This window comes from Eublepharis macularius, chromosome 12 (assembly GCF_028583425.1).
Source record: "Eublepharis macularius isolate TG4126 chromosome 12, MPM_Emac_v1.0, whole genome shotgun sequence".
NCBI classification, from domain to species: Eukaryota; Metazoa; Chordata; class Lepidosauria; order Squamata; family Eublepharidae; genus Eublepharis; species Eublepharis macularius.
In genome coordinates this window covers 21455407-21470895 of record NC_072801.1, presented here as the reverse complement: position 1 = coordinate 21470895, position 15489 = coordinate 21455407, and the positions used below count along the sequence as shown (strand labels likewise).

The following is a 15489-nucleotide window of genomic DNA, read 5'->3' as shown; positions in this document are numbered from 1 at the left end:
GACATCTTGGCATAACTTCCTATAAAATTCCTAATTACCACTGGGCTTGTTCAATTCTGCATGAGAGAGAATTTTTTTTCATAACAGCACTTGGCATATTGCACTTTAAATTAACTTTGTGCAGGATTTGACGTGGATCAAGATTATTCTTCTGCGGAGGCCGATTCACTTCTAGCGGTAGTGCACGTAAATCTTCTGTCTTGGTTCAGAGAAGATTTTTGGGGAAACCTTTTTCATTTTTGCTAATAGAAAAGAAGCCAGGTTTTCCCAGATTTTCAACTTTAGAGCCACTCATTCTTACTGTATGAAGTTTTGTCTAACATGCATGTTAGAATATCATGTACTCTTGTCGTATGAAGTTCTTTTTTTCCCCCATTGGTCTATATATGTGTGGTACAGCCACAGCTAGTTGTTGCTTGAACATAAACCATCTGCACACATGGACTGGAAAACCTGCATGTGCAGTCTTGTGGCTCGGTGGTAGAGCATCTGCCTGACATACAGAAGGTCCTGGGTTCAGTCCCTGGCATCTCCAACTAAAAGGATCAGGTGGTAGATGATGAGAAAGACCTCTGCCTGAGAACCCGGAGAGCCACTGCCAGTCTGCGTAGACAATACTGACCTCGATGGACCACCGAACTGATCCAGTATAAGGGAGCTTCATGTCTCTCTCTGCACATGGGATATATGTAAATTTTTTTTTTTTTTGAAAAGTTTTTTATTGGGTTAGAACATTATTATTTTTGCATTACAATCAATTTTCCCCTAATTTTCCGTTTCTAACCCCCTCCCTTTCCCCCCCTTTTGTTGACTTCCAACAGCTTTCCCACCCTCTGTCCCTTTTCCCTTACTTCTATTAAATTCCTCTATCTAAAACAGATATACATTCTCCATTATATTAAGCAGTACATCTTTAACTCCCTTACTTATTATACACCCAAACTATACGTCTTTAGATAAACAATTTATCCCATTTTCCAGTTTTGAATATTTCTATATAAACCTATATATCATAAACCATAAAAATTTCCCACATTTAAATCAACCAATTTGATTTGTTCTCTATGTATTACTCATTTCATCTTTTTATGGTAATTCTATATAACTCCTCAGATACTCAATCAATTTAACTCTTCTATACATTCAGTTTGGTGCATATAAATCTTGTCAAAGAAAGAAAATATTGTTAGTTAGTCAATCCTCATGTTTAAACCTTATCATTAATTATTCTCTATCAGTTAACCTATACATATCTATATATATCTCAATCAATTAATCTAACTGCTTATAAATTCACATTTCTCTTCCTCCCCCGGTAAAGTCACCCCTCTCTTTTATACTTTTATTATACTTCAGTAGTTCTCAAACTGCCACAGTTTTCCTCCCACCTCCCATTTCTTCTCCAGATATTGTTTCAGCTTCTCCCAGTCTGTGTTAAACTGCCCTGAGTCCAGATCTCTCAGTTTTCTTGTCATCTTGTCCATTTCAGCCATATACAGCAATTTGTAGATCCAATCTTCAATAGTTGGTACTTCTTGTACTTTCCATTTCTGCGCATACAAAAGTCTAGCTGCTGCAGTCATATAAAAAATCAACGTCCTATGATGGACTGGAATTCCCTCCATTCCCAAGTTTAGCAGCAGGAGTTCTGGGTTCTTATTTATTTGAAACTGTAAAATTTCACTCATTTCTCTTATTATTTCCCCCCAGAACTGCCTAGCTACCTCACACGACCACCACATATGATAGAGGGAGCCCTCATGTTTCTTACATTTCCAGCATTTATTAGAAGTATTCAAGTTCCCTAGCGCAATCTTCTTTGGTGTCATGTACCAACGATAGATCATTTTGAAAATGTTCTCTTTAATATTGATACATGTCGTTGTCTTCATTGTAGTTTTCCACAAGTATTCCCATGCCTCCATTGTTATTTCTTTATTGAAATTTATAGCCCATTTCACCATCTGTGTTTTAACTATCTCATCCTCAGTATACCATTTCAACAGTACTTGGTATACCTTGGATATTCTTTTCTTGTCTTCTTTAAGAAGGGTCTGCTCTAGTTCCGAGTTCTCTGTTCGTATGCCCCCTTTTACAGAGTCCGAATTGTATAAATCTCTAATCTGTCTGTACTGGAACCAATCGTAGTTAGGTGATAGTTCCTCTTGCGTCTTTATTCTAAGTTTAGATACTTCAATTTTAGTTATTTCTTTGTATGTTAAACATTGTTGTTCATTATCAACAGCTCTCGGATCTATCACCTCGTATGGAACCACCCACAAGGGGGTTCCTTCTTGTAAGTAAATTCTGTACTTCTTCCAGATTGTATATAAACTTCTCCTTACAAAATGATGTAGGAACATCGAGTTGACCTTTACTTTGTCGTGCCATAGGTATGCGTGCCATCCAAAAAATTTTTTATATCCCTCTAGGGCTAATAGTTTCTTATTCTTTAACGTCATCCACTCTTTTAACCAAACTAGGCAGATTGCATCATGATAAAGTCTCAAGTTGGGCAGTTGCATTCCGCCTCTTTCCTTTGCATCTTGTAAAACTTTTACTTTCACTCGAGGCTTCTTGCCTGCCCAAACAAAATCTGATATTTTCCTCTGCCATTTTTCAAATTGTTTAGAGTCTCTGATGATTGGTATTGTCTGTAGCAAAAACATTACTCTTGGTAACACATTCATCTTAACTGCTGCAATCCTGCCCAACCATGACAGATTCAGTCTATTCCATTTGATCAAGTCTCTCTCTATCTGAGTCCATAATTTTTCATAATTATTCTTGAACAAATCTATATTTTTTGCAGTCAGCTCAACTCCCAAGTATTTCACCTTACTAGTTACTTCACAGTCCGTTGTTTCCATTAACAATTGTTGTTTCTGCTTAGTCATGTTTTTGCATAATATCTTTGACTTCTTTTTGTTAATGAAGAAACCTGCCAAGTCACCAAACTCCTTGATCTTATCTATCACTTTTGGCATGTTCTCCAATGGATCTTCTACAATTAACATTATGTCATCTGCAAATGCTCTAACCTTGTATGAGTAGTCCTTTATTTTTATTCCTCGTATTTCCTCATCTTGTCATATTTGTATCATCAGAATCTCCAATACTAAAATGAACAACAATGGAGATAACGGGCAACCTTGTCTTGTTCCTTTACTAATCGTCAATTTCTTAGTCAGTTCATCATTCACTACAATTGCTGCAGTCTGGTCTCTATAAATTTCTTTAATTGCTCTGATGAATCTTTCTCCCAGTTGTAGCTTATCCATAGTGGCAAACAAAAAATCCCAGGTTAATTGTCAAACGCTTTTTCAGCGTCTACAAAGAAGAAACCAACCTCTTTATCACAACGCTTATCATAGTATTCAATAGCATTGATCACTGTCCTTAAATTGTCTCTTATTTGTCTGTCTGGCAAAAAGCCTGCTTGTTCTTCCTCTATGACTTCCGAGAGCCACCCCTTCAGTCTCTCCGCCAATATCTTCGCAAAAATTTTGTAGTCATTGTTAAGTAATGATATAGGCCTGTAATTTTTCACGTTAGTCAGATCTTGGCCCTCTTTTGGGATCAATGATATATTCGCTTCGCTCCAAGTGTCTGGAATTCTTTGATCCCTAAAAACTCCGTTCATCACCTCTTTTAGGAATGGTGCCAGTTCGTTGGCCATTGTCTTGTAAAATTTAGCCGTAAGTCCATCTGGCCCTGGCGCCTTTCCTAGATTTGCAGATTGTATTGCCTTACTTATTTCCTCATCGGTTACTTCACTATTCAACTTATTTCTCCAAGCTTCCGAGATCTCTGGAAGTTTAGTTTTCTCCAAATATGATGCTATTGATTCTTTGGTTACTTCTTTTTTATTATACAGCTTAGCATAAAATTTATAAAAGGCTCTACTAATGGTAGTCTGTTCCAGATACGTTTTGTTTTCTTCACAGATTTTGTTTATTATTTTCTTTTCCCTTTTCTTCTTCAATTGCCATGCCAAATATTTCCCAGGTTTATTAGCACCCTCAAAAGCTTTTTGATTCAGTCTTTTAAGGTTCCACTCCAATTCTTTATTACTCATTGCTGTTAACTGTTCTTGAAGAATTTTGATTTCCTGATATATTTTCTTTTTCCCTGGTCTCTTTTTTAACTGTGCTTCTTTGGCCTTTATTTTCTCCTCAATCTCTTGTCTTTTCTCCTCTTTCTTTTTCCTTGCTCTGCCATTTAAGTCCATTAGTATGCCCCTTACAACCGCCTTGTAAGCATCCCAAACTTTATTGGTTGGTACTTCTTTATTCACGTTGTATTGTATAAAAAACTTTGTCTCTCTTCTCAATATTTCCATATTCTCACTTTCCTGTAACAAGTCCTCATTTATTCTCCAGGCTTTCCTTTTCCTCCTTTTTCCAAATTTCCACATAATTGGATTGTGATCTGAGCCTACCATCGGCATTATTTCTACCTCCTTAGTCCATAACGCTAAGTCCTTTGAGGCCCAGATCATATCAATTCTTGATAATGTAAGATGCCTTGCAGAATAAAAAGTAAACTGTTTGGTTTTAGGATATTCTCTCCTCCATACGTCTTCGAGAGTCTCTTGTTGAATCAACTCAAAAAAAAGCTTTGGCAATAGTCCTCTTTTCTTTTGTGCTGTTGTAGTCTTTTTGTCTAGTTCCAAATCTGTCACTCCATTGAAATCTCCAGCAAGAATTATCTGGTCATATACAAGATCGTCTAAATGCTTCCTTAAATCCTCAAAGAAGCTTTCCTTTGCACCGTTAGGTGCATAAAGTCCGACTACCAACACTCTCTTTAAATTCCAATTACATTCCACTGCTACAAATCTAGCTTCCACATCTCTCATAACAAATTTTGGCTGCAGCTCCTCTTTTATGTACAACACCACTCCTCTTTTTTTCTTGTTAGAGGCCGCTACAAATTCTTTGCCCAATTTTCCAGATTTTAAATATTTTACATCCTGTTTTCTAATATGGGTCTCCTGCAAACAAACAATATCACATTTTTGTTTTAGTAGCCAATGAAAAATATTTTTCCTCTTATTCGGTGAGTTTAGTCCATTTACATTCCAAGATAATACTTTACACTCCATATTCATGGTTTTGTTGGTAAGTCTTTTTCATTGTCCTTGATAAATCTCTCCATCTCCCGCTCAGATCTGATGCGTTTTTTTGCCCCTCCAAACTCAAAGGACACTCCTTCCGGTAACTCCCATCTGTACCTGATATTCATGTCCTTCAAAGTCTGAATTAGCACTCTATATTTTTTCCTGTCCAGTAACACTGATCTGGGCAGTTCCTTCATTATGATAATCGTCTTGCCATCAATCTCCAATGGATCTTGAAATTGTTTTGTCACAATCCTCTCTTTCATGTTTCTAGTTGTAAACTGCACAATCACATCCCTTGGTAGTTTCCTCTGGGTTGCAATTCTCGAGTTCACACGGTACGCCACATCTAGGATAGCCACAATTTCCTCCTCCTCCTTCCCCAGGTAATCAGCCAACACCTCAGTCATCTGTTCTTGCGCTGACTTCCCTTCCACTTCCGGCAGACCACGAAAACGAAGCTGCTTCTCCATGTGTTTAGTTTCTGCAACTGACATCCTCCCCTTCACCAGTCTCATCTCTGTTTGTTGCGTGTCTATTAAATTCTCCATCGCGTCTTCTACTGTTTTAACTCTCTGCTGCGTTCCTTGTAATTCACTACTAATCGTTTCCACGCCTTTTTTCACTTCTGACAGCTCCGACTTTACTGTCTGTGTAACTTCTTTGACCTCTTTAATAAGCTCCAGTTTCGTGTCCTTAAGTTCTTTCATCATGTCTATAAGTTTTTTGTCCAAATTTTCTATCGCCGATTGCCACTCTTTTTTCGACATCGTGGGGCTTGCTTTAGCTCGCTCCCACGAATCTGCTCTCTTCCTTAGCTCCGTGGCGTATATTTAAACGTTTTCCTTTTTTTCAAATGTCCCAATCTTTGCCAAAATTAATTTTTTTTGTATCCAAAATGTCGGGCGTCTTTTCTCTATGGTTTCTCTATGTTATTGTAATCCAAGATGGCCTACTTCCTCTTCCGCTGAAGCCGCGACCCTTCCCCTTTCAAAAATGGCGATTCCCTGCTTCCTGTCCGTCGGCAAGGGCCGCTTCCCTCCAGCCACTCTATTGTTGTTACGCACTTCCTGTCTCCCGTCTTCCCACAGCAGGTCTCGCGATGGTGTCTTTTTCCCACAGCTCCGAAACCACAGGTATTCAAAACAATAGTCCAATTTTTGCAATAACTTCTTTAAATTTAGTCTCTTTTAAAATACAACTCCTGCCGAGTCTTCGCCTCCTTTTCACTAGTCTGTTGCAGTTTAAAAATCTACTTTCTTTCTTCTCTGTTTTTATCAATCTGTCCCGTTTCAAGAGATAGCGATCTTTACCTTCTCTTCAGCTTTCTCGGGTTGTAATCGCTGTTTCGATCTTAAATTCTCCTCTCGACTTCCCTCCCCGATCGAAGCTTGGGTATGTAGGTCTTATGCCAGCCGAATTGGCCCCAAAACTGCCGCAGAGATTATAGCCGACCCGTCGCAAGGTGGGACCTCAAGGATCAGGGGGGAGACTCCTTGTGTAGAGCCCCCCCTCGTCCGAGATCTAACTCACCCTAGGGTCTTGAGCGTTCTTTGCCTGCTCCCCGCCTGAGAGCAGTCGGCCGCGGGTTATTTTCACCCCTCCGGCCGATTAAAACGGCAGTCCGGTCAGCTCCGCAAATGGAGCTGCGTTAGACCTCCATGAATCCCAAACCGGAAGTCCAGATATATGTAAATTCTTGAATAGAATGCTTCCTTCTTGTGTAGGCATTTTGATCCCCTTGTTAGTGGCCCTTTGCTCTTAAAGTCTGCAGGAAGGGGAGAATACGGAAGCACTTGGAAGGCAATTTCTGTATGAAGCTGCCTTATTTCCACATGCAGGAACTGTGCTTACAGCTGTTCTCTTGCATCTTTGTTCGGTAGGTTTGGGTGATAGCCGATAAAGTACAGGGCAGCCACAGCCTCAGTTGCGGAACTGTCTGTCACCGGACGGGAGTCCAGCCGATGGAGCCAAAAGGGCAATCCTGGGACTACGGCATCGGGGTGAGTAACCTTTGAATCCTGAATTGTTCCCAACAGAGGTTCCAAACCATTTTGGTATCTGTTTTGGCCCGGTTGTAAGTGCGACATGGAGATGGTTCCAAAGCAGAGGGCATGTGAAGCCTCGAGTAAGGGACAGGGAAGCATTGCCTTTGGATAGCAAGCCTCCTTTGGTTTGAGGGATGGCATGGGCAAAGCGCCCTTTGTGTTCATCCGATGGAGAGTTTTTGCACCTTTCTGGAAGAGTTCTTACGAAGGACAAATCTACACGCTTGACCTCCTTCACACTTCCAAATCTGGTTTCCTGTGTTGTAGGATACTTTTCTTTTTTGGCAAAACCTTTTCTTCCAAGAGAATTAGCCCTTTCTCTGGTGAACAGATTTTAAAATCTGATTTGTGCCTTTTTCTGTTTGGGGGCTTTAGTTTGCAAATTGGTACTGTGATTCATTCTATGTAAGAAGGTATGCTGTGCATGGGCCATGAATCACAAGACCCTTTCTGGCGTTGTTTCTTTCTGATTCTTGTTAAGGGGATTGTTGGGCCCCAGGTTCATAAAGAACCCAGAGTGATCTCTGCTCAGTGTTATCGATACAAAGATTTAATATGCCCATTGCCAACAACTTTAATGGTAGCCTACCCAAGTGTGGGATCAATTTACTATGGAAAAACCCACAGGCCAATTAACACAATCAGAATGATCAAATTTCCAATCACAGTTGAGCAATGGTTTCCAGTCTTAAAATTCTTGACGAGTCGATTCTCTAAAAATGCTCTTGCCAACCCAGGATTATTATAACTTGCTTACCTATTTTTGAGAATTCTTGAAAAGGCATTAGGAAAATATACACTCAATATCATTGTTAGAGAGTAATAACAGCATGAAAGGAAGATGTATTTTATTCAGAATCTTTTACTTGAATGTAAATAACAATTGTGTTAATAGTTTATTGGAAGGTTGTTACCAATTATGTTTCTTGTTCATTGCAACTAAAATTAAATAATTTTTTTTTAAAAACTTTAATGGTAGCCAAACTTGTGATATCCGGACTTTAGAAAACAGTGAGTTTCACCTTAAGAATCGGTGGTCATGTTTTAGTGATGGGAAAACTTGCCCCCAAAGTAAAAGGGCAGATTGTTTGAGATGATTTCTTAAGATACAGTTACTTTTTCTTGAACACATGGTACATACTGATGCTCCCAGGCCCAGTAATTACTCTAGAATTACTATAGAGTTATGAATATATTGACGTAGCCCTGATTTATGTGTGTGTTGTGGTGATTAATTATATTTCATTATTGGATCTCAATTTGGGGGTAGAAGTTTGCAGAGATCTTGTTTTGTGTTGAGGCCTTACATCCATGACCTGCCTGCCCGACCCTCTCTGATTGCTGAAGAGGTGTATAGTCTTAACATCTTTGCCGCTGTTGGGTATGTTGTTAGGGTTTTTAAACCGAGTTTTATACTACTTGTATTTATACTGTATTTATTGTTGTTATTTAATAACGTTGTTACCCATCCTGAGCCTGTTCGCGGGGAGGGTGGGTTAGAAATTTAATAAATTAAGTTAAATTAATTGAAAAATTAAAACAGAGATCTTTTTTAAAAACTCGCTCTACCTTACGTTGAGGTGACTTTCCAGCATTAGTTTTGAAAGAGGTGGGTTTGCCAGTGTTAGTTAATATTACCTCTGAACATAACGTGGAAGGGCAATGCCTGTGTCTGACTTCAAACCAGTCTTTTCCCACCTATTTCCATGGCGTTAGCCTTTCAGAGGCTGCTACGTCCTTCCTTAAAGCATCTCTCGTGTGCCTGTCTTCCAGGGAGGATGGGAGCACGTTACTGTCAGGGGAAATGCTACAGAAATCGCCAAACGGGCCTCCTGGGAAGCCACAGTGGAGCATCTGGTTGAATCCAACAATTCCGAAGCAGGAGAGAGTGAAGGAAGAGGAGACTCTCCGCAGTCCACACTCTTTGTGGATGAAGACCACAGCCTGGACAGAAATGCCGTTCAGTGTTAATGTGCCTCCATTCATTAGAGATGGGCTGTGGCATGAACTTCCCCTCCCGTCTTCCACTCTCTCTGCCCGCCCCATGCAATGTAAAGGTGCGGTGGAGCTGTGCGGCAAACCCGTCTGAATGCTTCCTCCCATGAAGAGCGAAGGATGAAGCATCGCGGCTGCTTGTGAACAGCGACAATGCCATCCGCTGGATGCGCCCTCTGAGTGGCGTTCAGGAATGTGGAGGAGCCATTGCGACAGTGTTGGGTTGTGTAGCCCACGCAGGTGGTGATGGGTCAAGTTCCAGCTGCATTGTCTGTAGAACTGGAATTTTCTTAAATGGGGAGGAGGGGAAGTGCTTTAATTTATTCACTTAGTAATATTTATTTGGTGCAGTGCTGATGAATTGCCTGCATTCAATCGTTCACTGTAAGCTGAGCCTGTGGACACAAGCTGACCGTGAAACTGAAACTCAAATGTGAATTGGGGCTTTGTAATTTAGACATTCTCTCCTATAGCCCGTCTCTTGAAAACAGTGGCTGCATTTGAACATCGGAAAGAAACCCTAGTGGGTTTGTTGGTGTGACAAGAGCAAGCGATGGAAGCTGTTTGATGGGTGTTTCCCCTCCCTCTTCTGTTTGTTCACCATGATGAAATAGAAGACTTCCTGGTTAGGAACAAACACGGACTGCAGCATCTAAACCTTAGCAAGTTTATTTATTTATTTTTATTCTGCCTTTTCCAAGATACATTCAGGGTGACAAATCTGAAGCAATAAAACCTTACCGTAAAACCCTCCAAACAAATCATGTAAGCATTGTTAAAACAGCTGGCAAAAGCCACAGCTACAGTGACGAAAATAACCAGGCTTCCAACCGGGGATAGAAATACAAATACCACAGAATGATTCTGGCAGAGAAAAACGGGTTAATGAAGCAGCAAAATCTAATTTAGCAAATCATGTAACAAAAGGAAAAGCCAGCTGTAAGGAACTTGGTGCCAAAACACTAGCCAAGGCTGTACCACGTGAATGTCTCGGGAGAGGCTATTCCATAGTCACGGGGCCACCACTGTGAAGCCTTTCCCCTGGAAGCCGCCTGCTTTCATTCGTAGGGCGCCCAAAGCAAGGGCCTCTGAGAAAGATCACAAGAGCAAACTGCAGTTTGCTGTAAACCAGGAAGTCTTCTGTCTCTCTTGGTGAAATCGGGATAAAAGGAGAACGTGATGTTTGAGACTGTGTGCTTCCTGGCTCATTCTTGTCACAATCGAAACACAGTGCTCCTCTGCACGCTATGCTGTGAATTGTGATGCCACTAACTTTTAAGGGAGCGTTCTGATCAATAAGAATGATGCTCCCTTGCAGGGATGATTTCCCAGTACCTGAGCCAGTCGCCACTGCTGCTGGGACACCTTTTCCCCTCTGTGCTACCCATTAACCCTTTCCTAACATAACAGGCCAGGAAAACTGCATTCAGGTGGCCCAAGGTCTGTAACACTAGTCCATTATTCATCCCTGTGCATTAGATGCAGCCCATGGAAATCTTCCACAAGTCTATGCTTCTTCCAGCAACTCCAGGCAGCCTTTTTACTTCCTGCCACCTTTCTGGCTGGAGCGAAGTATAGATACAGCAGCTGCATCACCCACATGTTTAAAAAGCCTGTATTTTAGAATCCAGCTTTACAGATCTCTGCCTGATATAAAAAAAATACAGAAGCCATAGCTATATACCTGATCATGAAGTTTGGCTGTATCAGGGTGCTGGAGCATCATACGGTACAGCCCTCTGCAAAATACAGGGTGTGTGCGCGTGATTCAGGATGCAGAGATTGTGAGGTTTACCCTGTCTCTTTGAAACGGTAGTTTGCTGTGGCAGGGAATTTTTTAATATGGGGGAGCATTTAAGTGGACGGCTGCTGCCCCTCCCCTCCACAGACACTCACAGGGGTCAGATATGTAGCCATGTTGGTCTGCAGAAGAACAGCAGGACTGCTGGTCTCTTAAGGAGCCACTGGACGCAAATCCCACTGGTCTCAGGGTTCGGGAAGAGTTAAATCAGGTATTTGGTTTTTATGTATTTGCAGCCTAATCCTAAACAAGCAGCAGGAAAAAGACCAAAAACCGAAGCTACCGTTGCGCAAGTGGGAGGTGGAATTCCTAAGAAAAGAGAGAGGTTGTGTCTTAAAGGTAGGTCAATTGGTGGGGGAGAGCCAGCTGTATTTCAATCCACGTCCATCCACTGATGTTTAGAGTTGAGACACGAGTGGCGTCCTTTTCCTCTTTCCCAAAAACAGAGCGTGGGAGCAGCCCAACCCTGCTCCTTCCCCCACCTTTCCTCACCACACTTTCTTGCTTTGCACATTTCACTTAAAGGCCTGGCTGCTCTTCATGGTCTGAGGAGCACCTGGCAAGCAATAGCATGCTGCAAGGTAAGGGAAAGGAGAAGGCAGCCTTCGATTTCCCTTCACCTTCCCATGTTCCATTTTTTTAAAAAAGTTGCTGAGTGTGGGGTAGGGTTGCCAGCTCCAGGTTGGGAAATTCCTCGAGATCTGGGGGGTGAAACCTGGAGAAACCTGGAGAAAGTGGGATTTGGAGAGGGAAAGGACCTTGGCATGGCATAATTCCATAGAGTCCACCCCCCCCAAAATAGCCATTTTCTCCAGATGAACTCTGTGGCCTGGAGACCAGTTGTAATTCCAGGAGATCTCCAGCCACTACCTGGAGGGTGGCAGCCCTAGTTTGTAATTACACATGGGATCCTGCCCCCATCCCTAGTTCAGTCCTGAGTCTGGCACTGCAGTTGCCAACTGCCAAATCTTACTGCTCCATGAAGCAGACGCGTGTTGCGTCTACCGGGCTGGTGGATTTAATTACCTGGAACCTAAGAGAGCAGAGCAGCTGTGTCAAAGGGCCAGTCCTGCCGCTCTGCAGATCGAATGAGACTTCCATTGACTTCCACCGTGGATTTGCCACTGCTGTGGGTTTGCATCCTAGTTTTCAGCCAGCGTGATAGTGTTTGGATCTTTTTTTTATGATGCAAAACAAAGTAATGTTGTGGTATGATCTAGAATAGTTCTGTATTTTGAAGTAGATCTGTTCACGTCTGCATGCCCTGCTCTGGAACCTGTGTGTTTAGATGCTATTTTGATGCCAAGCAAAACAAGGATTATTGATCAAAGGTGAAGGACCAAGAGATACGTATGTGTTCTTTCCAAGCAACTTTTCTAATAAGTTGGTTTTGTCTTTATGTGTTTTTAGTGGGGACGCAGTTGCATTGGCTATGTTGGAAGGAGCAATTGGGAAGTAGTTCTCTCAGTATTTATAAAGAAAAGCAAGGATACAGACACTCATTTTGATGCGATAGCTTTATAGCACCTGTTGGTCTGGGTTCCCTTTTCTCTCCTGTTCAAAAAAAGTCAGATCTTCTTTTGAACACCAAGGGCCCAATCCAGCACAAGTGAAGAAAGGGGGAGCCATGCAACAGCCTTCTTTATATGTTCCCAAACAATCAAACATTGCATGTAGAATGGCCCCCAATATGTCAATAAAATTAATTTGAACATAACCTTGCTGGATTTCCCCCCTTCTCTTTTTCATATCTGTGCTTTCAGTTCCACCAGATGTGGGCACGTTTAATTGGGTTGACTTAATTGTGTTGTGGCAGGAGTGGGAGGGCGAGTCATCCACCAGAGAAATATGTTGTCAGTTTTGCGGTAGTTGTACCAGGCCATTGTGCTGGTTTATGTTCCAGTTTGTGAAAGAACACACCTGTCGTGCACCTCATAGCGGAGGAAAGAGATCTGCAGGATCCGGGCCACAGTTTCAACACAGCCATTCTTTTAACATCTTTCCCCTAAATGTTGACACTTGTGTTAACTAACTGGATAAATACTTCCCTCCAACTTTGGCATCCTTGAAAGGAATATTAATATCGTAGCCAAAAAGAGCGGGGGGACTTGTGTTTTCCTTACCTTGGTATTACAGAATAAAGGCTGAGTTGATATTTACCCAAGGAAGGTGTACGTCCCTAAAAAGTACATGCTGTACTGGTTGAGTGTTGATTGAGTTGCCAAATGCCCAGTAACTTTGTCTGTTACAAACGCAAGAACATTGTTACAAACCATGTAAGATGATACCCTTTCTGTTCCTCATAAGAATAAGTCAACTTTTGCACTCAGCTGCTCCTGGTAGTCCCCAATAGAGATGGACACGAATCAAATTATGACCCAAAAAACGTACAAACCAGGCCAGTTTATGGATCGCGAACCAGTGGTTCGTGAGCCAGTGGTTCATGGAAGCTGGTTTCCATGAACTTCCACAAACTGGTCTACTGGTTCGTTCGGGTCATAAAGGGACAGTTTAAATGGCCATTTCCACAGGGAAATGGCCATATAAAATTGAAAGCCACAGGGCCCTTTAAACTGCCCAAATCCCAGCCCCACCATGGCTGCCATTTGAGGGGCAGGGAGGCCATTTTCGGTTGCGGAGGGAGCCGAAAATGGTCTTCCCGCCCCTCAAATGGCCGCCACGGCTGCCATTTGAGGGGCAGGAAGGCCGTTTTTGGCCTCCTCCGCCGCCCTGCGGGGCCACGCAGCAGCGGAAGAGACAAAACAGCCTTCCCACCCCTCGCGGGAGGACACTGCAGGCCCACAGTGTGAGGTAAGTGTGGGGCTGGAGCCCCCAGGATCCCCCCCTGCCTCTTGCCAGTTGATAGTTTAAAGGGACCTGCCACTTGCAAGGCCCTTTAAACTGTCAAATGCCACTTTCCCTGCCGCTGCTAAGCGGCCGGAAAGGAGCATTTAAACCCCACAAACCACAAACTGGTTCATAAACTGGCCCCAGTTCGTGCCGGCTCATGGTTCGGTTCTTTTGTGGTTCGTGCCCATCTCTAGTCCCCAACTCAGTTCTAGAGTCAGCTTTTTAACCAGCTGTATTCCTCTGCATTTATTATTAGGCAAGCCGGAAGAATTTTAAGCAAAAGGGACTTTTTCTAGCCTGGAAGATGTGACTTAAAAAAAAACCCCAACAACTTTGCTTGCTTCTTTCTTTTCTGAAGTTGGGTGGCAGGGACAGGGAAACTGAGGCAGTTTTTAACCCTCCACCTCCTGCAACAGGAGTGGGCTGTCTTCATACTGCTTTTATGGCCTGCCAGTTTCCTTCCTGCTGTCCCTTCTATGGCTGTGCAACAACGTGGTTTACAGTACCAGAAGTCAAGTTACCAAACTCTCCCTTGGGAACTCCCCTCTTCTCTCAAGCCGCTAGAACTTGGTGATCATACAACACTATTGATTTCCTATAGAGGCAGAGCAAAATCAGAAGCAAGTATCTGGGGATGCAACCTTTGTGGAATTAATTGTGAGAGAATACCTAAAATTTGTGTTGGCTTTTTGAAAGTGTGTGTCTTGGAGATTATAATTTCTAAATGTGATGGGTAAGTAAATGTGTCCACTTCAAAGGCAGCAGGAGAGGATTTGGAAGACCCTAAGCTGCAAGTTGATGCCAGGTGGGCAATTTTCTATCCGGGCCTAAGAGAGGTTAATGTATTAATAGTACTTCAGAGACAGGAAAAAGTTGGTTGTTGTTGAAGTATTTGAAAATAATTATTGAACTTGAGTAATATGCAGCTGCCTTATTAATCAATAATCCCTGAAGTGCACTGATAACACCTACTCTTTAGAGGCTCTACTTTTCCACATGCTACTCACTCCTGTTTCTCACCTGACTGCTAACATCCGTGAGTGGTCTTGTCCATTCCACGTAGCTCTTGACCGATGTGCCATATCGGTCAAGCTCCGACATGGCATATCAGCTCCAAAGACTTGGCCCCCTTTCCTGGATCCCTAGACATTAAAGCTCTGGAGTTTGGGGGGTGGGAGCTGCATCTTATTTGCACTTCATGCAGGTATGAAAATGCATGCATATCAACAACCTGCCATTTCCCTCACTGCAGCTGAGGTTAGTTTTGGTACTGTAAATAAAGTACTGGATTGTTAAAATGACTACCCACACAGCCTTTGGCTCTTGGCTTTCTAACTGAACTCTGTTTTCCATCTGGCTTAGACTTTAACAAACACCTGCTTTTATATTTGTGACCCTTCCGTTCTTCCCAGAAGGCCAAAGGGGGAAGCCGGCTACCAGCTCCTATCCAACACCACTGTGTGTTCCTAGCTGCCTGCTCTGCGCAGGATCAGGCAGCAAAGCTGCTGCTTTGTCATCATCCTCCATTCCCGCCCCCCCCCCGAGGATACGGTGTAACTTTGTCCAACATCATCAACAATACTCATGTGTAAGAGAGATGCTTGGATTGTTGTTGTCATTGCTATAAATCAGTGCTTGCAAAGAGGCAAAAAGCTGCCCCCACCCAATCTGTA

The 15489-nt window shown here is 42.5% G+C and overlaps 1 protein-coding gene across 3 annotated transcripts in view; it reads left to right on the top strand.

Annotated features, from left to right (window-relative positions):
- Positions 1 to 12683, top strand: part of TECPR1 (tectonin beta-propeller repeat containing 1) — a 56898-nt gene extending 44215 nt beyond the window's left edge. For 2 of the 3 annotated variants that reach the window (XM_054993507.1, XM_054993506.1), the window contains exons 24-25: positions 7006 to 7125; positions 8944 to 12683. In XM_054993507.1, coding sequence (XP_054849482.1) covers positions 7006 to 7125; positions 8944 to 9141 — 318 coding nt within the window. In that variant the 3' untranslated portion in view covers positions 9142 to 12683. Of the gene's footprint in view, positions 1 to 7005; positions 7126 to 8440; positions 8573 to 8943 lie in introns of those variants that run through there. The other variant, XM_054993508.1, reaches the window with a different exon arrangement.
- The last annotated feature ends 2806 nt before the right edge of the window (positions 12684 to 15489 follow it).